Raw genomic sequence first — 23,032 nt, forward strand, 5'->3', positions numbered from 1 at the left:
TAGATCAAACCATCATTTGAGAGATAATGAACCACCAAAGCGTCCTCTGGCAACAGTATCAACTTTGGCCTTGACTTCCCAGAATGCTCTCCACCAAGCTCTCCCGATGCTCTCCGCAGTCGAGCTTCCATCATGATTCTCCTCTGCACCACTCGCGCGTTCATACACCCCCCAGTTCCTCCTCAAGAGGATAAGCCACCACTTCATTACAGCAATGGTTTTCTCCATTCCTGTATCAGCCGATTCTACATTCCGCACCAAAAATTTGCTGAAGTAGTCAACGTCTTTTTGCTTGGGAGAATATTCTGTGAATCCCTTGACCCATGACTCGATGACGGTCTGAACATCTCCAGTTTCCGAGAAGTACAATTTCTCCCCTGGCTGTTTGCCCTGCTGCTTCAACAAAGGAGGCTCCGGGTGCTTAGCCTGAGGAGGAGGTTTCTTGCGATAAGGCGCAGATGGTGCGCGACTAGAAGCCTTGATGATCTTGCGTTCTTGAAAGAGATTTACACTTTTTGCATGTCGAGCCATGATCACCTGCTCGCGCTGCAAATCTACAGGCAAGGCAGCAAACACATCTGGGTCGATATCAAGTTTGCAAAGCTCTGCGTCAGATACACGCATGTACGATGGGACTTCACGTTTTGTAAAGAGCGTATTTTTACGGGGGGATACACTCGTTCTGTTCTTCGGTGCAAGCTGCTGAGTGATTCTTTTGACGTTGACGCCTTTGACCGTGATTTTTGGTCGGATGTCACGAGAGGGTTGTTCCGCCGGTATTGGTGAGCGCGATCTGCGTTGATATTCAACTTCTAGTTCCTTCCTAACATCGTCCGGCAATGCATCGAACACGTCCCTGTCGACTTGAGAGAAAGAGGGAAGGTCCAATGTAGGAACTGGACGTGAAGGACCAGCCTCATTCTTATTCTGGAGCGGATCATCTTGCGAAGGGGGTTCAGTTGTAATCCTAGGCACTGGGAGGACATCTTGTCCGGCGTTCTCTTGTCCAGTCGTTTTGGAGCTTTTGGCTGGGAATGGCAGCTTTACTTGCCAAGGATCGGTGGTGTCAGATGCCGACGGCGTATCTAGCTTCTGTATCTGAATGCCTATTCCGCGCAGCTCTTTCGGATCAAATCCCCAAGAATCCAGTAGTGCCCATGCATGTTCACCGATATCCTTTGAATCGCTTGTAGCTCTACCGTTTGCGCTGCTTAATAGAGTTTGCTTGCTGAACGTCTCACAGATGCCGTGCCCCATGAACTAAACAGTGAACATTCATCAGTACCTGGTTTGAATACGGCCTACAATCCTAAATACCTTGGGTGGCTCAACAGGTGCGCTTGGATCACGTTTCATAATCTTCAGAGTCAAAGAACGTCCACACATGTTGATAGCATTCAATCTCCGGGAAACTTCTTCAGCCATCTGGTGGATGAATGTCTTAGCTTGGTCGTCGTTCTCAAAACGTATTCCATACTAGGAAAAATCAGAGATCAGCAACTACACAAACCAAACTACTCAGCCACTCACGTTGATATCACATGAGACAGACTTCCTCGGTTTGTCAGACTCGAGTTTTCGCTCATCGATGCCACGAATCGCGTTGTACAGAGTTTCGCCAGTAGTCTTGCCAAGTGCATCGCACAGTGCAGCTTTGCTTTTCTTAGCGAGTTCGCCGAGATTTGTGGCTCCGAGCTTCTCCTTCGCTTTTTGGCGCGTAGAATGTCCGAAGCCGTGGAGGTCATCGATATCTAACGGTGCGAGAACCTGTTGCACATCTTCCAGTTTTAAGTGGAATGATCCCGCAGGCTTGGCCTTACGCGTCGCGATGCGAGCAAGTTGAATATTCTCCGCGATGCCAATGCTAACTATGGCTCGTGTCAGTAAGTGACATCGGACACATCAATTTGAAGAACCTTCGCAGCCTGTTCCTTCTCTGACCTCGAACCGTATCTGTTCCGCAAGGGACCTTGCGGGATCATCCGCGAATGCTAGGGAAGATGGCCGAATAGCACATCGGGAAACACTCGTGGTGACCTCAATCAAAGCTTCGTCTACAGAGACGGCCTGGATATCATCCGCATGACGCATTAAAATGGTGTAGAAACGCAATGACAGCTGTTTATATCTGATCTCGTGTTGGGTAGAGTATAGTGAATGAAAAGACAAATACATACTTCTCGAATTCGTAGGGCATAGTCATAAGATCAGGGCACAATCTACGTCCTTGCTGAAGGCTGAAGATAGCTGTCACTCGTAGGTCAATACATGAGATGTGTGTAGCATACCTCATTCCGTTCTTGATACCAAATGACCTGGCTTCGTAGCTTGAGCTTGCTATTTCACTTGTACTCGATGCACCCCCTGTGCTCCCTTGCGAGTGACAAACGACAACCGGTTTGCCTCGTAACTCAGGGTGGCTCAGAAGGCCGACAGAAACGAAGAAGCAATCAAAGTCGCAGTGCATGATAAAACGCTTCAAGCCTGGGGCCTTTTCTTTTCCTTTCCTTTTTGATGGAGACTTCGCCGCGAGCTGTACTCCGCTCATGTTGGCATCACCATTCTTAGCCATGTCCTGAAGGTCGCCTATAGACTCATGCATCGACCCATTTTCAGCTTCTTCTTGGGCTTGTTGAACCAATTTTTTCAGTTCAGCCTTCCATGTGGACAGGTAGTGCAGTCGTGAGTGTTTGTAAAAACCTTCTACGAAATCTGGTGCTACAGAGGTATGTGCGGCTCTCCATTCAGGATTAGCCATCACGCGCTCTGCCAACGGGTTCGATGTATGAGCGGCGTATCCAGGAACGCGTGCGGCATCTTTGTACGTGCCAGGATCTGTGACATAGAGCGGTCGAGGTGAATAAGATGCCGAAGATGCGGGGTCACCAGTCTCAGGGGCGGCAGCACCTGCCTCGCCGGAAGCAGGCGTTGTGTTATTTGATAGTTGTTCATGCTTACGCATACCAGAGCGTTCTGCTGTACGTGAATCCGTAGACAGGTAACTTTGAGGCGTATGCGTTCCTTGAGATTGATCGACCCTGGCCCCAGGTTTGAAAATGTAATTCCTCCAGGGAATTAAAGTTCCTGCAGCGGCACTATCCACCAGCCAATCAGGCCTCACAATCTTCATATGCTTCCAATCTTTGATCTTCGCAGCCGTCAGTGAGCAAGTGACGACATGGGTCCTGTACAAGGAACAATGAATCTATGTGAAATGACTGGAGTGATAAAAAAGGTGCAGACACTAATGATTTCTTATCTAGGTAAGGCTGAAACACACCCCCATGCGTCACTATCAATTGACGTAGATCTTGACTGAAGGATTTGTCCACCCGTTAATCTGCGATCAAAGTTGAGGCCCTTCTTTCCTGCGATAACAATGGAGATACGTACATATATTGAAAGACCGCTAAAGATTTTTTTTGTGGCGCTGACCTCTTGGCTTGCATCAAGGGCTGCATTCTGTATCTGGAGTTTAGCGCGTTTGCGATGCATGTATTCTCCGAAATGTCCAAAGCGAGATGCGCCATAGATCTCGGGATCCTCTTCGGTGTCGCCGAGTCCATGGGTCAATGTCCCATGTGATGTCGTCCCAAGTTGCTGCTCATCACTTTCATCACGAGGACGCTTGCGACTCAGTGATTCAGTGTCAGGTGGAGGAGCTGTGATTTGATCTCCAGGTAGCACCGCGTTCCTGAGAGCCTCAAGGAACTCTGGATCGTCAGGGCCAAAGAGGTCGGAGGAATCACTAGACGCAGACGATCGAAGTGGCTTTAGTACCATCAGCCTTCCTATGGCAATATGAAGAGGCAAGCATATGGTCTCCGTGTCCTGTACGGCAGCCCGGTAATCACTGAAGCAAGCGTTGTTTGTCTTTATTTATCAATGTTTCCCAAAATTGCAAATAAACTACCAATCACTACACATTCCACATGTGGGTTAGCAAGCACGTTAACGTAGAATAACTGAATAAGTAGGCTCTTAGACTATTGCTATGATACACTATAAACACTGTACAATAATAGATATATCATCTAACCAAGGTGAGTCCATGTTCAAAGTCAGAACACGAGATACGCTCGTCGGATCATTCCCAAGCGCCTGCCAAAGTAGTCGGAGGGCCAGACTTTTTTCATCTAGCTCTCTTGAGCTACTACATGCGGCTACACGGGCCCACTGATCGACAATCGCACGTTGATTTGTGCCACATATGTCCGTGAACCCATCTGAGCAGAGAATAAGATATTTGCGAGGAGCTTGGGGCGATGGATCAAGGGGATAATGCGTGACTTCCGGCGTGGACGAAATATATGGAGGCGTGTGGTTCCTCACCAAGAATTCTTCCCAAGGAGATGTGTCGTGCTGACCAGGGTATAAATTGTAGAGAATTCGTCGTGTGAACTCGGGTGGTTGCTTGAAGGGGGTGTCTCCCAGACCTGTTCAAATGAGTAGGTCAGCAAATAGTAAAATATGGAAATATGAATGTAACATGCATCGAAAGGGTGCAATGGCTCCAAGCACACGACCATCCAAAATACACTCCGGCTCACCGGGGTGCTCATTCATGACGCGCTGGACCTCGAGCGGATTTTCCCCATTATGAAACCGCGTCAAAAACTCCACATTCCACGCTTCCTGATCAGTCTCTGAGACCATCACTTGAATCCAAAAGTCAGCCGTCACGATGAACAACATCGTCACGGTTTACGTACGTCCTTGGCAGTCACCTAGATTGGCGAGCCATAGATTTTGGTGATCAGGGTCAACAAGAGCTACGAGTGCAGTAGTACCATACAAGCACAGCCTCGCCTTCGTGTAATTTTGCCCTCCCGAAAGTTGATCATCGAGAACTTCCTGGATCTGCAAGTCCGACAAGCGAGATAGAGATGACAAACCGCCCGGGAAAAGTTCCAGGACGTCATTGGCGATGGCGTCATCGAAAGCGCGAATGGCCATCGCAAACATGTCCGCAATTAAAGGCGGTGGTACAACACGGTCACCATGTTTCTGAGAGATCAACTCCAAGTGTTCCCGCACAATGATAGGCATGTGATGAGCCACATGCTCAACGGTATGGCTGCCCAGGTGACCTGTGAATAATTCTCGGTAACGACAAGATGACCAAGCACATTCTCAAAATTGCGCTTACCATCAAAAACTGCAGACAGGGTCCAAACGCGTCCCTTAATATGTATCTGCTGAACTGCATAACGGTCTTGCGAAGAGGTCTCAGCGCAAGGTTGGAAGTTAAGGGCATCTGCCCGCCACCGTCCAGTCGGGTCAAATTTGACGCTGTGGAGGTTGGAAGTTGCCGCCAGGTGATCCCAGGCAGCGTCATGGTTCAAATTTCGGAAAGGACGTGGCCAATCATCTGTAGGACTGCACAAATTGCCAGGGATATCGCCAAAGGAGGCAAACGAAGTAGAACCAGCATCCCAGGAGCATTCGGGCATTCCATCCATGAGGCGCCAGTCGCAGAAGAAGCAAGCGCAGGAAAAATGTAGAGAAGCGGAATCTCCACTTTGCTCTCGGACCGCTTATAAGTCATCGCTGCTGTCATGTGCAGTACTGAGCGTTAAAGTTCAATGTTAATTAATGATATATATCAATAAATTTGGTGTCCTTGAAAGCCGTGCGGCGTGCGCATACACGTGGCGTAAACGTCACCGTGGTACTTACCACATAGGAAGTTTGGGACGGAGACGGGCACTTGGTAATTCAACGTGATGGGATATAGTTAACTCCCGCAATGCTGTGTGTAGTTGCGGAGTTTCGCGCGGTCATTCGATGTAAGACAGGCACAATGGGAAACCTCCGTTGAAGGACGAACGCAAAGGGGAATAAACTTATGTAAAACTCAAAACCAGTGTTCGCAAACCAACTCACTGCATTCCGCAATTGCAGAGACAGCTAAACCTAAAAGTGCTACATTACACTTCCATACCGGTTGCGTTATCTAGGATAAACCGAAATCATAGTCGTAAGCTACAGTATAATGACGAAAAAATGTATACAATGCGCGTGGTAAAGATCGTGGTGGGTAAAGATCCAGTCTAATCCTCGAGGTCCATGCAGAATTATGTGAAAACATAGCTTATTTACGGAAAGGGTTGTGAGATCCGCCCGTATTTGCGGGTGTTATCAAATACGGCGAGTCAGGTTCCGGGGACTGCCTTACGGACGTAGCGTACGCCTCAGCGGAGGTTGGCGGTTTAGGTGTTAGCTGGCGTTTTAACACGTTTGGTTTCTTGGGTGCCGAAGATCCAAGTGTTGTTATCGAAAACCGAGAAGTCAAGGGATTCGACTTGACAGGCTGCCGAGGTTCAGGTCCGGAACGAACCTGCCCCGTCGCCTGGGAATACATGGAACCCGCCGATAGCCTATTAGCATCAGAGTAATCGTGTGATCCGCGACGCTTGTAGGGATGAAGCGAAGGGAGGGGCGAAGGAGACCGGCTCGATCCTGAGTAAGAGTACTCGTGTGCACCTATGAGCTTCTCCATTTCCTTATGGTGCCGTGCCTCCTCCGCAGCACGCAGTTTCCATAATGCAATTTCCTCTGACTCAGGCTGTGGACTACGGTTGTGCCCAAAAAGCCTCTCCCCAAAGCGGGCAAGTCGCCATCTCCAGCTTTGCTTGTGGAGGGCCTTAGCAGACGCAAATGCCGCCGTGTCCTTTGCTCGCTGCTTGCGAGCTCGGCGGCGCCAGCAGTACAAAAATGCCACAAAGATGAAAGCACATCCAAGCGCCATGAGCAAAATCTCCCACCACTGCAATCGTTGGGTTGTTGTGGTTGTGGTAGGAGTCGATAGTCCCGAAGGAAGCGTGCCTGAGCTCGTACCAGAAGGTGAGACTAGGACAAGTTCTGAGAGGCATGCCCCAAGACTCGGGACAACACTTGTACCGCTCGTGCAGTTAGCTGAAGTGCAAGTACCCCCCACGCAAAACTTGACTAGAACTTGAGCAAGCAAGGCAGCTATTTGGACCGGCGCCTGAACAGCTAGCGCAACTGGAATCGCAGGACTGGCATGTTGAGGACGTTGTGTCGAAATACTGGTTCTGGCTGCAAGTAGCGAGGCAACGCCCACTTGTAAGGACAGGGAGTGCTTTGTTGCAACTTGTGCACTGGTTAAAGGATGCGCCTGAACATGTTGCACAATCTGGGTGGCAGGAAATGCAGGCACCGGAAGAACTAAACGTATTGGAGGGACAAGAATTGACGCATTGCCCGTTTGAAGCCAGCAAGTTGTTCGCGCATGTTAAGCAGGTGGTAGCGCTCCCCGCACAGCTAGTACAGGATGAAGAACAAGCTGGATAAATGATGGCATCAGTCCAATTCAGTAATGAATTGAGACGAGACAGCTCGTACCTGTGCATGTCAAATTATCTTGAGGAGAAAGGAAAGTACCAGACGGACAGCTCGTCACACACGTCCCTTGTGACAAGACGAAACCAGGAAGACAGCCAGTACACTGTGCTTGATTTACGGTAGATGCCACATTGAAATTGGATATCTGGCAGGTCGTGCACTTCGGTCCACAAGCTGAGAGTCGCATACTGAGTACATGTTAAACGTGCAAAGTGGGATACACTTACTGTCGCACTCGTGCTTGTTATTGTTAGCAATCATATTGGAGCCTGAGCAAACACCCCCGGAGCTGGTCGTCACGCATGACCCATTAAACTTGTACGTGCCAGATCCGCAAATGACACAATTGTTCGAATTCGGCCCAGTACAAGTCGTGCAAAGTGGTGAGCAAATCGCGCAAGCAGACCCAGCGCCGTAGCTTCCATCGGGACAAGTCGTGCCATTTGACGTAGTTTGCGGAATGGCATCGCACAGTGTGCGGTCGTTCCCATCCTGAGTAAAGCCCGATGCGCAAGTAATGCAGTCCCCGGTGCCATCGGCACACTGTTGACAACCCAACTGACAAACTGAAACCAAAGATGAGATTGGGGAGAGAGAAAAAGAACGTGTCGTAACTCACTTTCACAGTTCCCGTTTGTGTCTAAAAAGAAACCGGCCGCGCACGCAGCACATTGAGTTCCATTTGACGCTGAGGTCCAACCGTTGATACAGGTACACTGTCCGTTAGCGCCACATTCGCCGTTGATACAATTACAGCTCGATGGCAGGTTTGACACTACTGGCACCAAGCAACGCCCCGTACCCGAAATTCCATCATCACATGAAGTACACCCTGACGGACAGGCCTGACACTCCGGTCCGAAGAAACCAGACGAGCACGACTCGCAAGATGAACCGGTAAATCCACTTTGACATTGACACGTCCCAGAAGCGGAGCAAATGCCATTCCCGGAACAAGCCGGCGAACAGGTTGATGATTGAAGGTTGAGCAACGATAGGGATCCCGAGGCGCTTGCGGGGAGTTGGCTGACATCAGGAACAGAGTTCCACAGAATGACACGGCTGTTGCTTCCGGCTGATACGGCTGCCCATACGTTCCCTGAGAGGGCAAATGAGGAAGCAGTGAATGGGATGGTCGTATTTTCGACGGGGGACGTAGGGAGACCTGAATATGAGCTTTGTCCTGAATAGAAAGCTTGCGGGTAGATCGCCATGCCTGGTTGAAGTGCAATATCCAGTGGAAGAGCAACCGAAGATCCAGTGCTTGAGTTTCCGAAGCCAGCAGACGGAGAAAGTTTAGCAGAAGAAGACGTTAACAGCTCATGAAGAAGCTCTGGGTTGGTCGTGGATGTATATTGTCCAGGAAGAAGAAGTACTTCAGTTGATATTCCAGATGCTGAGAGAGTTGCTCCAACTTATCATAGCCATGAGTACGACGATGTATGTTCTAGTAATTTCGGACTCACGAGATGTATTAGAAGAACCTTGCAGGCATTGACCCGCAACGCATACAACAGAAGACGAAGATTGCGCGACTGAGTCATTGGCTAGCGTCAGACGTGTAGATATTAAGCAGTTCCGCACTCACCAACAGACGCGCCAAAGGCAAAAGCAGCAGCAAATATGCTCGACAACATGTCGGGCTAAGGAACGCGCAGCGAGATGAAAGCAAGAAGCAAAGAAATAAAGCGCGAAGCTCTGGCGCAAAAAAGCATGGTGAGTGTGGCCTTTTGTTATTTTAGAAGAATAAGGTGGGCGGGTTGCTGCTCGACCGCTATCCCAAGAGAACAATGCCGCGTCCAAGAACAATAAGCAAGTCCATTTCCAAACTTCCTTTTTTGGTAATCCATAACGAAAGTCGCAACAATTGACCGATCGACCCATTAGGCCACAAGGCTGCTGTGGGCTGCGCAGATTTAATTAAAATCATCGTAAACCGCTGTTTGCAATTGGGGTGCTATAGTATATTTCACGACAACATAACGCCTGATATTCTATTCAGGCTCATTATGATCAGTCTTGGCACTCTTCGTTATGCGAGTCTTTCGGTCACCAGTACATGTACAAATTGGTCGAGCGAGACACCCCAGCGGATGTGACATTCTCGCCCCCTCAGCACAAAAGTTCGAGTGTCGGCAATAAGGAACAGCTGACAACAGAAAGCCTAATATTCTAACTCAACTGAAATAAGTACACTCGTGATCGTATGTTTGTAGCTGCGGCGAGAGTCCAGGCATATGGTTATAACTGTTATACAAGTCCGTAATAAATGACTAGGAAATGGTGCTAAAATACCCGAAAAAAGGCATCATAAAGGATACCGACAACCTAGAATCGATATGTCAGCATCAAGTTCAAAGCACCGTGATAACATGGATCAGAAAATTATTTGGCAATAGAAGTTATCTCCACAAGGATCAGAACAGGTCTGAAGTATCTCATCAAGAGAAGGGCACAAGGAAAGACGCTCACATGGTGATATACAGTGTGCCGACAGGATAGATATGATACAACAATTTGCAGCGTGACACTATGGAAAAGAATTAGCACCAGGTTTAAATCATTACTAGAGGCGAGAAGAGTCAGAAAAAAAAGGCAATATCAAGTTGTCCGCATGTAGGTCTCGGAACAGGTCTGATATGTATCATCCTGAAGAAAAGTGAAACATAGGACTTACAACTTTCACTGCACTTGTACTGGTGGCATGGCGGTTGCTATAGGTTTCCATCGTAGCCTGGCCGGAGATGGACAGCCATACTCCCAGTCGACTTCCTCCGCATCATCGTCAATCATATCGCAGTCCTCGACGTATACTCCCACTCCTACGCCATCTTCAGGTTCTAGCAGCACTTCTCGGCTAGACCGCCTTTCCTGCAATTTCAACTTGCGAAGTGCAGCTATAAGATCATCTGCGAGAGGTGCAGCATTTGGTGGATCTTCACGAATTTGTTCCCAGCCGATGGGTGGGGATCCAGGTGGTGAGATAAGGAAGTTCTTTTCGATCGGCGGAGGACGTAGAAAATTTTCGTCTGCCGTTGGTGATGACGGCGAAAATATGGGATTGGGTTCAGAACGATATACTCTCAAAATCGTGGGTATTCTGTGCAAAATTGTTGAGAAACACGATGAGTACTTCCAATCAGATCACGTACCTGTGTGGGAGAGTCAAAATAAGAGGATCACAAGCGTTCTTCGCGACCTCTGCAACTTCCTCTGCGTAATATACGAGGATTATACGAGAAAATGACGCTATCGGCACCCATTGGTTAATCTCGCCGTATGTAGCAAAGTGGTCGCGCAAAGCATTGATTATCGAAGGTTGAAAAAATGTTCGAGGAACTTGTGTTATCACAAGCGAGTTTGTGGGCTGAATAGACTTAGGCGATGCCCAAGAGTTTGCACGCTGGGTCAGGATCGAAATATCCGGCATGTCGTGGGTAGCGCTGAGGTGGGAAGTAGCTTGTCTAGAACGACGTCTAGCTTTGAACTTATACTCAGAAAAAAACATCTGTGGTTACATAATCGCTACTAAGCAGCCACACTGCCTCTGGAGACCGATTATCCGGAAGGAGAACCACTATAGCACACAGCGGGACAGCGCAGCAACAGTCGCAGCATGAACACAGGTTATTATGTGCAGTATACAGGGTGTGTCAGAAATGCGGTGTCGTGGGTAGCCCTTGCAGTCCCTCTGTGTTCTCGATCGAAGTGAAGACCTTTGTCCTATTACTTAGCCATTTCTCAAAGAAAATTCGGTTGACCCATCTAGATGTAATGCTTTCACAGCCCGATCGCACGAACAATACACGCAGTGTTAATGAATTGTGAGAATGCATATAGACAGGTCCAGATGTTTGTTATCAAGTCTCTGGAGATAGCAGATCGAGCTTCACCAGCTGGCAGCGCTACTAGTACTAGGCGCTACTATTTATCATATACCCCGACTTCTGATGTCCAGACTCTTAAGGATTCGTATCCAAGACGACTTTAGTCGTATCACATCATAACGATCGTTATGTGCGCAATCGTTTCTGCACAGCATCTTGTTTCTCCTTGAGAGACTGTAGTTTCTCGTCCTTCGTGGCGTCGTAAGCGATAGTGACCTGGTTAAAACTGTGATCATGAATACACAGGATCAGTCGTCACATTAAGGAGGCTGTATGACCCTGACGACTCACGGGTTATCCGGTGATTTCTGAAACTGCTTGTGCAACAGATCCTGTAGAATTCAAACATCAGACGTCTTGAAATTGCGCTGACGGTGGCACTGACCTGATATTGCTGCAGGCGCAGCCCGGGATGCTGCGGTTGAGAAAATAGAATGTTAGCCTTGTGTTTCACACACCGGGGATACAGCCGTACCTCTTCTTTCAGATTTGGCAGCTCACGTTCCTTGTAGGCTTCAAACGCAGCCTAGGGGAATTATAAATCGCATATCAAAAATATACCGTCATGTGAGTTCTTACCTTGAATCGTCGCTATTAGGTAGTAGTTATGTCAGTGATTAGTATAATGGCCCCAGGAAAAGGTAGATAATCTTGCCTCTGGGTGCCTTTCGATACCTGCAGCTTGTTGTCCTACACTGGCCTTGTCCATCTTTGCGGTCACTACATCCAGCAGGTCCAGTGCATTATCGATGCCAGTTGCAGCATAGCTTTCGACTTCAGACGGTTCATCTTTGGAATCTATCACTGCTGCTGGTATTTCTGTACTCGAGCTGCTTCCAGCCGCGATTGCTCCGGGACCAGCTGGTTTGACATCCTTCTTCTTCTTGGGTGCTGGCTTGGCTTTTGTGGGAGCAGCTTCCTCTTCTGCAAGCAGCCGCGCGTTCTCGGCTTTGCGGGCGAGCTCGGCTAGACGCTTGGCTTCCTTTTCCTCCTTGGCTTTATTTCCCTTGGCACCATCATCCCACTTTTCAGCCTCCTTTTTTGCCTATCAACATCGATTAGTGAATCCCGTACACAAGGTTTCGGCGGTGCAGACGCACCTTGTCAGCAGCTGCAGCATCTTGCTTCTTCGCCTCGTTCTCTGCCTTCTTGGCTCGACCACTTTCTTTCTTTGCGTTTCCACCCTTGGGAGCCATTTCTGAAGTTGCGGATATCAATCTGGTTATGAGGGTTCAAACGTTCAAGTTCAAAGGGATGTTCCATCAAAGGGCCCAACATTGACCTAACACTTAGTCAGATATTAATCTAATCTAATCAGCGGCTAATAACACAGCCACGACCTCGTGTAATGCAAATAAATAGAGCAAGCATAGCTTGACTTAGAATTGAAGCAGCCCCATTCTATAAAGCCCTGCTGTACCAGTGTCTTCTATAGACCGTCACTTCTGCGTGCATCCTTTTCTGATACCGCATCATCCTGTCGTAGATCTTCATCAATACCTATCAGTACCATCATATCACACGACTCTCGCACCAATGGGTGATTCGACCGTGAGCAAGTGGTCTGCAGGAGTAGGCTGTAAGTGCGGTTGTTCAGCTTTGTGTGCCGCATACAGATCGATGCGCCCAAATAGACGGCCCAGTTCTCTCCCAGACTGATCTTTATCTGCTCAATACTGAGCTGCAGCTACACCCTATCATGGGTGGTGTAAACCATGGCTTCCACCTCATGTTCAACCTCGTCACTGGTAAGTCACTTCAGAATAAATATCTGATGAAGCTAATGTTTCGTAAACACAAGGTTCTACTGGTGGCTTCAATCCAAATGACCGGGATCGTGATATCCCATTTTCTGCCAAAGACGAACCTGCAACGCTTCCCCGTGTTCAAGATCTCATCATCATTACCGAGTCCAGCCCGTGGTGCACGGTAGTACACAATGAGCGTGGCGTTACTATGGGTGATGTCTGCAGCACGATTTGGAAGGAGTGAGTACCTATCCAGCCACCTTGGCGTCCAAGCCTAACCTTACCGACTCAGGTACACAGAGAATTATGTGACTGAAGGAGAATTTAACGTTCTCCCTCCAAGATTGCAGGAACAGGTCAAGAGGGCTGCTACGCACAACAATGCCTCTGGTGCAGCTTGGAACATGTATTACAATACCCCTGCACCAAATCGGTACAAGCGGGTTGGTGAGTTCTCTGTGTAGCTTTGCTATCATGCGATATCTCATGCAATCCCGGTAGATTGGCTTCGAGACAAGTACTACTTTGATGGTTTGTCAAAGAAGGACAACTACTCGATTCAGCGTCTCGGTTTCAAGGCTCCCAATATTTTTGTACTAAACCTCACCTCGTGATGGCCTCGGACCGTCATGCTTCCCACAGTACTCTATGATGTATCATATGTTGCATACTCTATGAACCCTTGTCATACGTGACGAAGGCCTTACCCCTGCACTACGCACCATTGAGCCGTGAACGTATGATCAGGCGATTTTCGTCAGAGCTATCCTGAACGAAATCGACTTATTGATCTGATGATCAAGTTGGAGTTTTACCTCCGTGATCATCGTCGTGATCGGATTTACACTCATTTCAGCATGGGAACCGTGACTAGGAATAGAAACTGGCTCACAAAGGACCAGGAATCACCCCAATGGCTACCGACATTGCCCATGCCAAGCCCGAGCTGTAGCGAGTTTAGGGTCTAGCATTGACCTCGGAGCCCAGAAACAGCAGGAGGACCCGAAAGTACAACAGGGTTGAGTTAGCCAGCATTTTTGAAAGAACTTAATTAATCTTGGGACCGCTGAAACTTTGTAGAATCGCCTTTATTGTCAGACAGGACGACTTTCTTATCCCCTCTAACTTGCTTCTAACTTACTTAAACATCTAGGGGAGACCAGAGAACTACAAATTTGTCTAGATACGCCATGATGTCGGAATATGTAATGCGAATATACGCTTTGAACGCTTCCAGTTTCCCCTTGAAGCAAGTGCGTCATAGGTCCAGGAGCAGGGTCCGTCGCATTGACAATATATTACTCCGTTTACAGCGCCGACTGTTCAAATCAGTAGCTTGGGCCCAAAAATTCGTTTGCTATCCAATTCAAGAAGTGATTCCTAGGTTGACTAATGGAAATGAAAACCAAGGAACCCCGTGTCGTGTTGATCTGTCACACCGGCTGTCATAGCCTTGCACCATACATATTACATACCCTGCGATACGCGGTGGTGATCATGCTGCGATTTAATTGTCCAAGCTCCAAGTCTAAGGATAACAATTGAGGATAGGTAACCTGATGGAAGTTTCTCACATCAAAAGTACAGGGAAGCCGTTGGGCGCCCGCAAATTTCCAACGTGCGCTTGACTGCACCTGAGAGCGCTCGAGCTGCAAATATTATGATGCCATCATGATTTTGTCCCGGATATACAAGCGGACTCGGATGTGACAAAGTGCAATGTGAAAGTAGGCACAGCCACTGATTACTGACTTGCTAAGGGTAGCATTCGGCCTATCTAAATCCTCTCTCATCTCCCACTGCCTCTTTTTCCCAAAGAACATTTTGCCAGTTTGCTTGCATTTTTTGAACTCTATAACAGCAGCTGTGCCGGCTGTCTATAACTCGAAAGGCTGTGGGATTGAATCAGTGCAGGAAAAATACTCAGTTCCTGAAATCGAACCACTGCAGTCGATTTCACCATTTAGAATCATCATATACATTGAGCGCGTTCTCTAACTTTATCCGCAGGTAAAGAGGTACTGGCAATTATCTCAAGATATGTTGACGTGATGCTCCCTTCTCAGGCCTTCTTAGGCACTCAGACCGTAGATATCGGCACAATCTCTTCAAATCTATCTTTCAACGACCTCAAGTTGGGTCTGTGCTACACGTCCCGAGTTACCTGTGTATTAATAAGTGTGACCTAGGTTTTCTTGCATTTCCTGTGAGGCGAATTCTATACCTTTATGATTTAATCCTGAATTGATGCATTTATCAGTTTCGGTCAGTGACGGCGTGACACACCCAACAATCACATTTATATCTAGAACACCAACCCGAAATGCTTTATGACTCGCCTGAGACAGCTCATACTCCCTTCATACCTCCCCTTCCCTCTCCCGAAAGCCTCTCGCCGCCAGTCATTCCTGCAGCACCTCAAAACCACAACCCGCCTGCGTGGGCTCAACAGCCCCGCACGGCAGGGCAGTACCCATATTACCCCCCGACACCGTATAATACCACGCCATTTATTCCTCCCATACCCAGCGCACATTCCACTCCCGCCATGCCTCAAAACTCCTACTTCCCCCCTCCTGCAAATCTTCCAAACATGTATGGAGCACCACCTGGTAATGGATTCTCGGCTGATTATACTGGATATCCCAACGGCAACCCTTCACCTTATGTGCCTACCCAACCTCCTCCTGGCACACCTTGGGCGGCGCCAGGGACAGGGTACACGTTCCAGCAACCGCTACCGCCAGGTCCTCCCGGTTGGGGTCCCCAACTAGGGGCGTTCACGCCCGCGGGATATCCTGTGCCAGGGGCATTTCCTACTCCTGCAGGAGCGTGGGGGATGCCTTTACCTGGTATGCCCCCTGGTATGCCACCACAGAATATGTATGCTGGTCACACACCATGGGTGCACCCAACTGCACCGCCCCCTGCACAACCACAGCCGCCTGACACCGCTCGTGCGAACTTCCGGTGGACGAGCAGTGCAGACCATATCGACCATTTTGCCGAAGGGCCACATTGTAGGCACCCCATATTCAGGCTGAGATGGATTTATTCTGATTCGGCATCATTTTATTAGACGGACCCGTTCTCGAGCCTTTTCTCGTAAGGGCGGTATCTGCAACGATTAGCGTCAATCCCCTCCTATCTCCACCCACAGACTCGCATGAAGACTACCTTCGCTGGAACATGATTTTCCCAACGAGTACTTGTTATCGCACAACTGGGCCAAAGCGTTCATGGATCAAAGGGCGCGAGGCACCCGCCACGTTCCCGCGCCTGTCATACATCCGCATCATCTCACGTTCATTCCCGTGGATGATCTCTGTCAAAGCCAGACGCCAAAACATTGGTGTGACTTGTGGTGAAGTTATCGAAACCCTTTCTGCTTATTTTCACGGGGACGTCGCGAAAAAGGAGTACGAAGGCGTTTCAACCCGTCGCCGACGGGAGATTTGGCAAGCGTATCAATACAACCGCTCAACGGACAGCAACGTCCCTGGCGGCCACCTGGGCGAGCAGCTGAGACGCCTTGATTGGCTCTGCAGTCATTCGAGGTGGGGGCGGTCTTGTCCGTAATGATGAATTCATTAAGGAGGCCTGTGGAGACGTCTTGCCTTGCACTTTCGAGCTTAAATGCGTCCCGAGCTACCCGCTTACTCCGGAGGAAGCTAGCGAGCAGCAGCGGATCGCGAGGCACGCTGAAAACCGTTCTCGTTCTCGTCCAAATTCTCGTCCAAGGTCTATGGAGTCTCGGTCTAATTCTAATGAAGGGCGTGACACCACAGATACTACTACTGAGGAGGATGAGTCGGAATATGATTGATTTTTTTGCATGAACAAGACACATTACGCGGATTTCTTGTTCCTGTTTCGTGGGGTTCTCCCTTCATAGTGTTTGATCATGTAGCCGTGACCTTTTTGGCCCATTTATTCTTCATATATTGTTGCTCTATTTTCGCTGTCCAACAGCCAACGGCTTGGAACAGAGCTCACTTTACTCTTTTACATGCTGCAACAATAAAACCAACTTTCTTAGAAAAAGTAATGATTCTCTACGCTGGTAAGTAATATATTAAGCAACTACTTCATAAGTTTCGAGTTCCGACATACGTTCGCAAGGATTCTGAAGCAACATCATGATGGCTGCGGCATAACATTTATCAAAACAAGAAAGTGGTCAGAAACATATGTTACAAGTCTTACGACGTTGATATCCGACTTCGAGCTCCATACGGGGGATGAGAGGAGGGGAAGAAAATATTTATTTAGAGGTAAGATGAAGAAACATGGTTATTACATAATTGTTACAGACGCTGGTGGTCTTGGTTCCCGACTCCCACGGTGGGAGAGGCTTCTGTTGTGCTGTCATGAATCTGTATAAGTAGCACGCGCTCGTTTGTCTATCGGCAGTGGTCTTTTATTTTGTCATTAATGTCGTCTGTTCTCCTGCTTCCTCGTAAGTCATGTGTCCTATATTTCTGTTCCCGTTCCCTTACCGTCCAACAGTGTCGAAAGTACCGTGCCGTGTCGCACGCGTCCTTGATGTCCACCACATTCAGTCGCGCATGTGCTCTCAGACTACCCATATACTAGGATGCTGTTCATTACCCTGAATACTATCTGTTGTGCTTTGCTTCTCCCGAAAACCTTCGTTCTTGGCTGTCACGAGCTGTTATCGAACATAGCCGCATTTGTAGTTCACGCAACATGTGATTCATTGATTCGCGGGTTGTGTCACCTTTGACAGCAATTCAGTTGTAGTGACCGACCACTACATTTCGGGTGTGTTCTCTCTCTCTCTTTTTCTGATTCCAATTTCTGTCCTTTGCAGATATACATTCTAGTTTAAGGGACCTCCAGTGTCCCTATCGCATCTTCGGGTGCACGAATGCCCTGTTGTGAGGCGTACCCCCAACAGTCCGCCGTTCCCGCCGGCTGTTTTAGACGCGCCACCCATGCTGACGAGATGATTTTGTATGTACGTGCGTTGTTGAGTGGGTCCATCGTAACATTTCTATACGCGTACGTTCTCTCTCTCTCTCTCTCTCAACGCATTTGAAGCTTCCACTTACACTAGTGGGAAAGGTGGTGACGGGGCAGGAAAATAGAAAGTGGAACCGCCTGGCGGAGTCGGCCCGAACTGACGCATCAGCGGCGATACGATCCATTTAGATCATACGACAATTTGCTGGAGGTCAACTTAACATGCGAATACCTCAAACATATAAGTTGGGATAGAAAGATAAGACTTGTTGGCTTGGAGCGCTCGCCGCTGGCGGCTCGACTGGGTTTGAAATTCTTAACATACAACTAATAGTAAGTCACTAATCTGGCTACAGAGAACTCATTACGGTGTGAGCAAGGACTTAGTACTTTGTCTGGCCGCGCCCTGCACTTGGAGTCCAAGGGGCTTAGCTAATCTAAGGCAGGCTTGTTTTCAGTTTGCACTACCCCGAGTCCAACACGTTACCCTAATCTCGACCGCAGCTGACTCTTCGCTCCCCCCTATCACAATAGCGTCATATGGCACTGCAATACTGCGATATCTCGGACGGTTGCGCTGAACGTGCGGGTTTCGGTACGCAATTATAGTTCTACAAACCCCGCGTGATTCGGACTCCCTATCTCCGTCGAAAAAAAGTATACCACAATCGAGACGGTGGAGCGGTGTATCCGCGACTGTGTGCCTGCGTGTCGCGAGCAAGGCAAGAAGTGGTGAAGAGCACTACGCTACGACAAAGCCCGAAGGACACTGAATGGCTCGCTAAACTACGGTGCTGCTCGGCTGCCACTCGGCTCCTACCCCCGGGGTCCCCTACTCCAACGGATCCATCTGGATACCTTCAAGCTCGGACATGGTTGTTAGTGGTTGACGCTTTCCCAACATGGGGGTTTGCCGTTGGCACGTTACACCCCAAAGGCACGACTAGAGTTTTTTTTTGTTATCGCTTACTGCGGCCCAAAGGACAATCTCGAAGCGCGTTCTATCGATATGAAATAGGTTTGTGTATATGAAGGATACCGGTCTATTAGGGCATTCTCACATTCACATCTATCATCTCCATGTCAATTGGCCATTCAGACGCTGCATCGATCCTACCCTCAAAGGAGCATGTAGACTATGAGGAACTCGATCTCGACATAGAATTCGGTGGTCTAGAGGCGCGCAATAAGCTGGAGCGCAAACTTTTATGGAAACTCGACCTGCGTATGTCAATCCTGGTTCTGATCTACATCCTCAATTATGTAAGCGACTTCGCGTCAGGGTGTCTTGTCTCTATCTCACTCTGATACTAGATTGATAGGATTAATGTCAGGTACGTCTTTGTCATACATCGATGACGCACTGTTCACAAAGCACAAAGTACGGTGCGCTCAGGGCTCACCACCGACCTTCATCTCGAGGGTCAACAGTATGCGACGCTCTTGTCTATTCTCCTTGTCGGATATATTATCATGCAGACCCCCTCCAACATGTTTCTCAATTACATTAAAAAGCCATCGCTTTATCTACCTGCTTGTATGGTAGTCTGGGGTGTCATATCGGCTTTGACTGGGATTACTACAAAGTATGACCGATCATTGATGTCTGACTGAATACTGACCATAGTCCTCATAATAGTATTGTCGGAGCGCTCCTTACACGGTTCTTTCTTGGCTTCGTGGAAGCAGCATTTTTCCCTGGTGCCGTATTCTTGATTTCGAAGTGGTTCGTGGACTATCGAGTGTATTATCAGCGTACGCCCTGAAATCCAATGTGTGCAGGTACAAAAGAACAGAAATAGGTCTCAGATTAGCCATCCTCTATTGGTAAGGGTGCCACCATGCTGGCGAACAGATATATTTATCGACAGCACCTTTGCAGTGGAAACGTTATTAGCAATGCCTTCGGAGCTCTCATTGCATCAGGTATTCTTGCTAACATGAACAACGACCTCGGAGAAGCCGCATGGAGGTAATTCAGTCAAGCTGAACTAACAAGGGATTCGGTCTGATTGTCATTGCTAAGGTGGCTTTTCTACATTGAAGGAGCTCTGACTATCTCTGTTGCGATAATTGCTGTCTTTATTTTGCCGGACTTTCCAACAAACACGAAGTGGCTTTCCGATGACGAGCGTCGGCTTGCATTGAAGCGTATGGAGGAGGATGCTGGTGTCGGGGACCAGTCAGAAACTGAGCATGGGGGCCGCGGTCACGGCTTTTACCTCGCTATCATCGACTGGAAAGTGTGGTGGTTCTCATTGATATGTGCTGCTCAGGTGACAGCACTGTCCTTCACTGTCTACTTTCCCACTCTCACTGCGACGCTTGGGTACAACCCAACGGTGACGCTACTCCTTGTTGCGCCTCCTTTCGTCTTTGCCGCCATTGTCGCATTCGTATGGACCAGGTAAGCCTTCATCTGAGATGATTTAGGAACTGATACGAACAACTTCTCAGGCACTCTGATAGGACACAAGAACGGTTCTACCACATGAGCGCATCAAACGTTGTTGCTATCATTGGGTTCATTATTTCAATGAACACCATGAACACTGCTGCCCGATACTTGTCTCTGTAAGTACATGATTTAATTTTGGACATATCACTGATGTTGGCCGTCATTAGGTTCTTCGTGGCGCAGGCCTATGCAGGAATTATGTTGTTGCTTGCATGGATCAGCACCTCATTTCCTCGACCGCCGTCAAAGCGTGCAGTGTGTTTTTCGCTCATCAATTCACTTCAGCAACTCAGCAGCATTGGAGGGTCGTGAGTAGTTTCATCGATCGTATGATGATAAGGATTCAAATATTCATTGACGACGTCGATTGCAGATACGCCTGGCCATCCGTTTGGGGCCCTACCTATCGGTACTCGTATGCCATTTGCCTCGCCGCTAGCTGTATTACAATTATAATGAGTTGGATTTTCCGGCAGCATCTGAAGACATTGAACATGAAGCTGGAGGAAGAAGAGCAGGATAAAGGGATCAGAGAAAAGGGATTCCGCTATATTCTGTGATGGATGACGTGGTGATCTGTAAGCTTGTAATTCTACGAACGACGGCCATGTACTAGTAACATCTAAAAGTTTCCATTTTCCGTTGTTCGTGCCGTGGATATTGTGCGTGTGGAAGAGTAGATCCCATCGATTGGCAAACGATGGCATAAATAAGTTCCCGGAGGCATTGTGTGGCATTCAGAAGATGTTCACACAAAATGAGTTAGATTTGGGACATGGTGAGTATCGAAAAGTTGCATGCTATTGTGATTGCGCTGGTTACATTGTAAGCCAGGCCTGAACATCGTGATATTTACTATATCACCGTGTCCTGGCAGCCGAATGATAGAATCTATTGGAAGTGACAATCAATTCGATCATTCTACTGCGCGGGACAAATGAGTTCTTCGACGGCTTGTAAGCACCGCATGACTCGGAGTCGATTACGCCATTAGAAATAAGAGAACAAAGTAACTCACTTGGAGTAGGAAATGCAGGCTTCAAGTCGTCAGCAACTTGTCAAGGTCGATCGAACGTGACTCACCGACTCCCAATCCACGGTGTGACTCTCCCTGCGTGCGATATCGTTCATATGGACATCGGAGTCGTGTCAATCAGTTGTTGGCCCCTGACTTGCAGGCTTGCAGCTCTCACTACTTGAAGTGCTGCCAGTGGTTGCAGTGGTTGTTAGACAAGAGAGTGCCAAGCGTGGGAATGACTTGATGTCCGATCCTTGCCAAACCCCATGATGGCATGATGATATCGGATTGCAAGGTTGTCGGCTTCAAGTTGCTACATAAAACTACAAGTTAGGTCTCCCTATGCAGTCCGTCCATGGGGCAACTGGATTTAACCGGGCTCTGCGAGGTCCTATGTTTTCTCTCCACTTCTCAATATACTACTGACACAGCAAGTCGACTCGTGCTCTTCAAACCGGTAACACTTGAGTCTATGCATGGTAACGAGCTCGAGCTTATCAGTACATCATGAGTAGGCCTCAACTTTTTCAATCTCCTTGTTTATTTAATTTTTGACACTTGATGGCGATGACGATTGACGATGGGCATTAAATTGGATTTGTTCACAACTTCGGATTTCTCTGGCTCAACACAACTGAGGAGGACATGATTCCCACCAACGAATACATGATGATAAAATGGTGGTACGAGGCACTGCAAAAGAAATTGTTCGTACAATGCGTTATGATATTTGACCCATGAGCCTCATATCGCGTTTAAATAAATGAAGCCATTAGAAGAAGGGTTAAATGACAACTCGTAAGCTCTCTAGTTCACTTGTCGGCAGGAATGGAATCATCCTTTCCATCATCCATGCCTATAAAGAAGTTGTCATGTACCGGGCACATCTCATTTATTGCGGACGCCTGACAGATCATCGTGTTAAATATATATATATAGTGACCCAGAACCGGGAGAAGACTCACATTCAGGAAGTCCGGATATTGTTGTTCAGTGTCCTTTTTCTTTGCGATGCGCTGGAGGGGAGTTATGAGTTACCACGATATGGACAGGCTAGAAACAAATAACCTACCTGAAGGAACGAGCGCACGAAGAACGACGGGGACTTTTGGATGAAGGGTTGGACTAGACATGCGTGAGGGGGAATTCAGGTAAGGTCAGGAGAGGAAGAACATACCTGCATGTTTTCTATGATTAGGAGAAGGGTTTGACACTTCAATAAGTCGAAGCAGTAAGAGATGATGGGTGAAGTTGTGAATAAACTTGGGAAAAAACATGGCGGCTTATATACGAGATGGTAAGGTCCAAGCATGGTGTGGAAAGTGGGAGCGTGAAGGTCTAAGTACATGGGGAAGTGTGGAAGAATGATGGCTAAACAAGAGTCACACCAACAAGTCCAGCCACAAGTCCGAATGAAGACAGTAGGACAATGAAAAAGTGGTTATGTATGATAATGATAATGCTCCGACAAGTGGATATCTTGGTTGTTTCGTGAGACTCGGATTCTTGATGCACGACTCAGAAGGCAGAATGCCCACATATATCTCCAATCGATTGTGATATCTTG

At 48.1% G+C, this 23,032-nt stretch overlaps 8 protein-coding genes across 8 annotated transcripts; 3 read left to right on the top strand and 5 right to left on the bottom strand.

Moving 5' to 3' along the window:
* Positions 1-12: 12 nt before the first annotated feature.
* Positions 13-3,783, bottom strand: DFJ58DRAFT_716051 (uncharacterized protein; the record flags this gene model as incomplete). The annotated part of the gene is made up of 7 exons (XM_041384181.1): positions 13-1,260; positions 1,318-1,476; positions 1,531-1,868; positions 1,917-2,128; positions 2,289-3,185; positions 3,244-3,310; positions 3,390-3,783. The coding sequence occupies 7 exons, from the start codon at positions 3,781-3,783 to the stop codon at positions 13-15; spliced, it is 3,315 nt and encodes a 1,104-aa protein (XP_041244663.1).
* Positions 3,784-3,854: 71 nt separating this feature from the next.
* On the bottom strand, positions 3,855-5,713 carry DFJ58DRAFT_784323 (phosphatase 2C-like domain-containing protein). The gene is made up of 4 exons (XM_041389954.1): positions 5,150-5,713; positions 4,713-5,090; positions 4,494-4,658; positions 3,855-4,436 (listed from the first exon to the last, which is right to left on the bottom strand). Exons 1-4 carry the CDS (start codon positions 5,460-5,462, stop codon positions 4,003-4,005), a joined length of 1,290 nt encoding a protein of 429 aa, XP_041244664.1. The 5' UTR covers positions 5,463-5,713; the 3' UTR covers positions 3,855-4,002.
* Positions 5,714-5,867: 154 nt separating this feature from the next.
* DFJ58DRAFT_784326 (growth factor receptor domain-containing protein) lies at positions 5,868-9,164 on the bottom strand. The gene is made up of 8 exons (XM_041389955.1): positions 8,957-9,164; positions 8,835-8,903; positions 7,988-8,782; positions 7,596-7,934; positions 7,369-7,542; positions 7,039-7,309; positions 6,941-7,008; positions 5,868-6,918 (listed from the first exon to the last, which is right to left on the bottom strand). The coding sequence occupies exons 1-8, from the start codon at positions 9,003-9,005 to the stop codon at positions 6,095-6,097; spliced, it is 2,589 nt and encodes an 862-aa protein (XP_041244665.1). The 5' UTR covers positions 9,006-9,164; the 3' UTR covers positions 5,868-6,094.
* Positions 9,165-10,050: 886 nt separating this feature from the next.
* Positions 10,051-10,798, bottom strand: DFJ58DRAFT_659366 (Calcipressin; the record flags this gene model as incomplete). Its single annotated transcript, XM_041382085.1, has 2 exons — positions 10,051-10,468; positions 10,521-10,798. The coding sequence occupies 2 exons, from the start codon at positions 10,796-10,798 to the stop codon at positions 10,051-10,053; spliced, it is 696 nt and encodes a 231-aa protein (XP_041244666.1).
* A 340-nt stretch (positions 10,799-11,138) lies between these two features.
* Positions 11,139-12,520, bottom strand: DFJ58DRAFT_784334 (uncharacterized protein). The gene is made up of 7 exons (XM_041389956.1): positions 12,356-12,520; positions 11,911-12,300; positions 11,835-11,846; positions 11,731-11,781; positions 11,641-11,670; positions 11,547-11,587; positions 11,139-11,481 (listed from the first exon to the last, which is right to left on the bottom strand). Exons 1-7 carry the CDS (start codon positions 12,449-12,451, stop codon positions 11,382-11,384), a joined length of 720 nt encoding a protein of 239 aa, XP_041244667.1. The 5' UTR covers positions 12,452-12,520; the 3' UTR covers positions 11,139-11,381.
* A 122-nt stretch (positions 12,521-12,642) lies between these two features.
* DFJ58DRAFT_784335 (uncharacterized protein) lies at positions 12,643-13,859 on the top strand. The gene is made up of 5 exons (XM_041389957.1): positions 12,643-12,834; positions 12,890-13,003; positions 13,057-13,243; positions 13,296-13,450; positions 13,505-13,859. The coding sequence occupies exons 1-5, from the start codon at positions 12,792-12,794 to the stop codon at positions 13,615-13,617; spliced, it is 612 nt and encodes a 203-aa protein (XP_041244668.1). The 5' UTR covers positions 12,643-12,791; the 3' UTR covers positions 13,618-13,859.
* A 1,333-nt stretch (positions 13,860-15,192) lies between these two features.
* On the top strand, positions 15,193-16,617 carry DFJ58DRAFT_337931 (uncharacterized protein). The gene is made up of 3 exons (XM_041379927.1): positions 15,193-15,209; positions 15,264-16,023; positions 16,083-16,617. The coding sequence occupies exons 2-3, from the start codon at positions 15,327-15,329 to the stop codon at positions 16,580-16,582; spliced, it is 1,197 nt and encodes a 398-aa protein (XP_041244669.1). The 5' UTR covers positions 15,193-15,209; positions 15,264-15,326; the 3' UTR covers positions 16,583-16,617.
* A 2,180-nt stretch (positions 16,618-18,797) lies between these two features.
* DFJ58DRAFT_745220 (MFS general substrate transporter) lies at positions 18,798-21,007 on the top strand (the record flags this gene model as incomplete). Its single annotated transcript, XM_041387374.1, has 10 exons — positions 18,798-19,252; positions 19,304-19,323; positions 19,372-19,575; positions 19,629-19,715; positions 19,772-19,816; positions 19,872-19,961; positions 20,016-20,396; positions 20,447-20,563; positions 20,615-20,755; positions 20,821-21,007. The coding sequence occupies exons 1-10, from the start codon at positions 19,070-19,072 to the stop codon at positions 21,005-21,007; spliced, it is 1,455 nt and encodes a 484-aa protein (XP_041244670.1). The 5' UTR covers positions 18,798-19,069.
* Between the last annotated feature and the right edge of the window lie 2,025 nt (positions 21,008-23,032).

The sequence above is a fragment of the Suillus subalutaceus genome (genome assembly GCF_016647625.1).
Source record: "Suillus subalutaceus strain FC151 chromosome Unknown DFJ58scaffold_43, whole genome shotgun sequence".
Classification (NCBI taxonomy): domain Eukaryota; kingdom Fungi; phylum Basidiomycota; class Agaricomycetes; order Boletales; family Suillaceae; genus Suillus; species Suillus subalutaceus.

What these genes read in the sequence shown, in the direction of transcription:
- DFJ58DRAFT_784323 (XM_041389954.1), bottom strand. Translation starts at nt 5,462, where the DNA reads ATGGATGGAATGCCCGAATGCTCCTGGGATGCTGGTTCTACTTCGTTT. An exon ending in CCTGTCTGCAGTTTTTGATG is followed by an intron (nt 5,091 to 5,149) that starts GTAAGCGCAATT and finishes AATTATTCACAG; the next exon opens with GTCACCTGGGCAGCCATACC. An exon ending in TCTAGGTGACTGCCAAGGAC is followed by an intron (nt 4,659 to 4,712) that starts GTACGTAAACCG and finishes TTTGGATTCAAG; the next exon opens with TGATGGTCTCAGAGACTGAT.
- DFJ58DRAFT_784326 (XM_041389955.1), bottom strand. Translation starts at nt 9,005, where the DNA reads ATGTTGTCGAGCATATTTGCTGCTGCTTTTGCCTTTGGCGCGTCTGTT. An exon ending in CACAAACGGGAACTGTGAAA is followed by an intron (nt 7,935 to 7,987) that starts GTGAGTTACGAC and finishes CTTTGGTTTCAG; the next exon opens with TTTGTCAGTTGGGTTGTCAA. An exon ending in AGATAATTTGACATGCACAG is followed by an intron (nt 7,310 to 7,368) that starts GTACGAGCTGTC and finishes TCATTTATCCAG; the next exon opens with CTTGTTCTTCATCCTGTACT.
- DFJ58DRAFT_337931 (XM_041379927.1), top strand. Translation starts at nt 15,327, where the DNA reads ATGCTTTATGACTCGCCTGAGACAGCTCATACTCCCTTCATACCTCCC. An exon ending in TTTTGCCGAAGGGCCACATT is followed by an intron (nt 16,024 to 16,082) that starts GTAGGCACCCCA and finishes TCATTTTATTAG; the next exon opens with ACGGACCCGTTCTCGAGCCT.
- DFJ58DRAFT_784334 (XM_041389956.1), bottom strand. Translation starts at nt 12,451, where the DNA reads ATGGCTCCCAAGGGTGGAAACGCAAAGAAAGAAAGTGGTCGAGCCAAG. An exon ending in ATGCTGCAGCTGCTGACAAG is followed by an intron (nt 12,301 to 12,355) that starts GTGCGTCTGCAC and finishes CGATGTTGATAG; the next exon opens with GCAAAAAAGGAGGCTGAAAA. An exon ending in TGCGCCTGCAGCAATATCAG is followed by an intron (nt 11,588 to 11,640) that starts GTCAGTGCCACC and finishes TGAATTCTACAG; the next exon opens with GATCTGTTGCACAAGCAGTT.
- DFJ58DRAFT_784335 (XM_041389957.1), top strand. Translation starts at nt 12,792, where the DNA reads ATGGGTGATTCGACCGTGAGCAAGTGGTCTGCAGGAGTAGGCT. An exon ending in GTGGTCTGCAGGAGTAGGCT is followed by an intron (nt 12,835 to 12,889) that starts GTAAGTGCGGTT and finishes GCGCCCAAATAG; the next exon opens with ACGGCCCAGTTCTCTCCCAG. An exon ending in CATGTTCAACCTCGTCACTG is followed by an intron (nt 13,004 to 13,056) that starts GTAAGTCACTTC and finishes CGTAAACACAAG; the next exon opens with GTTCTACTGGTGGCTTCAAT.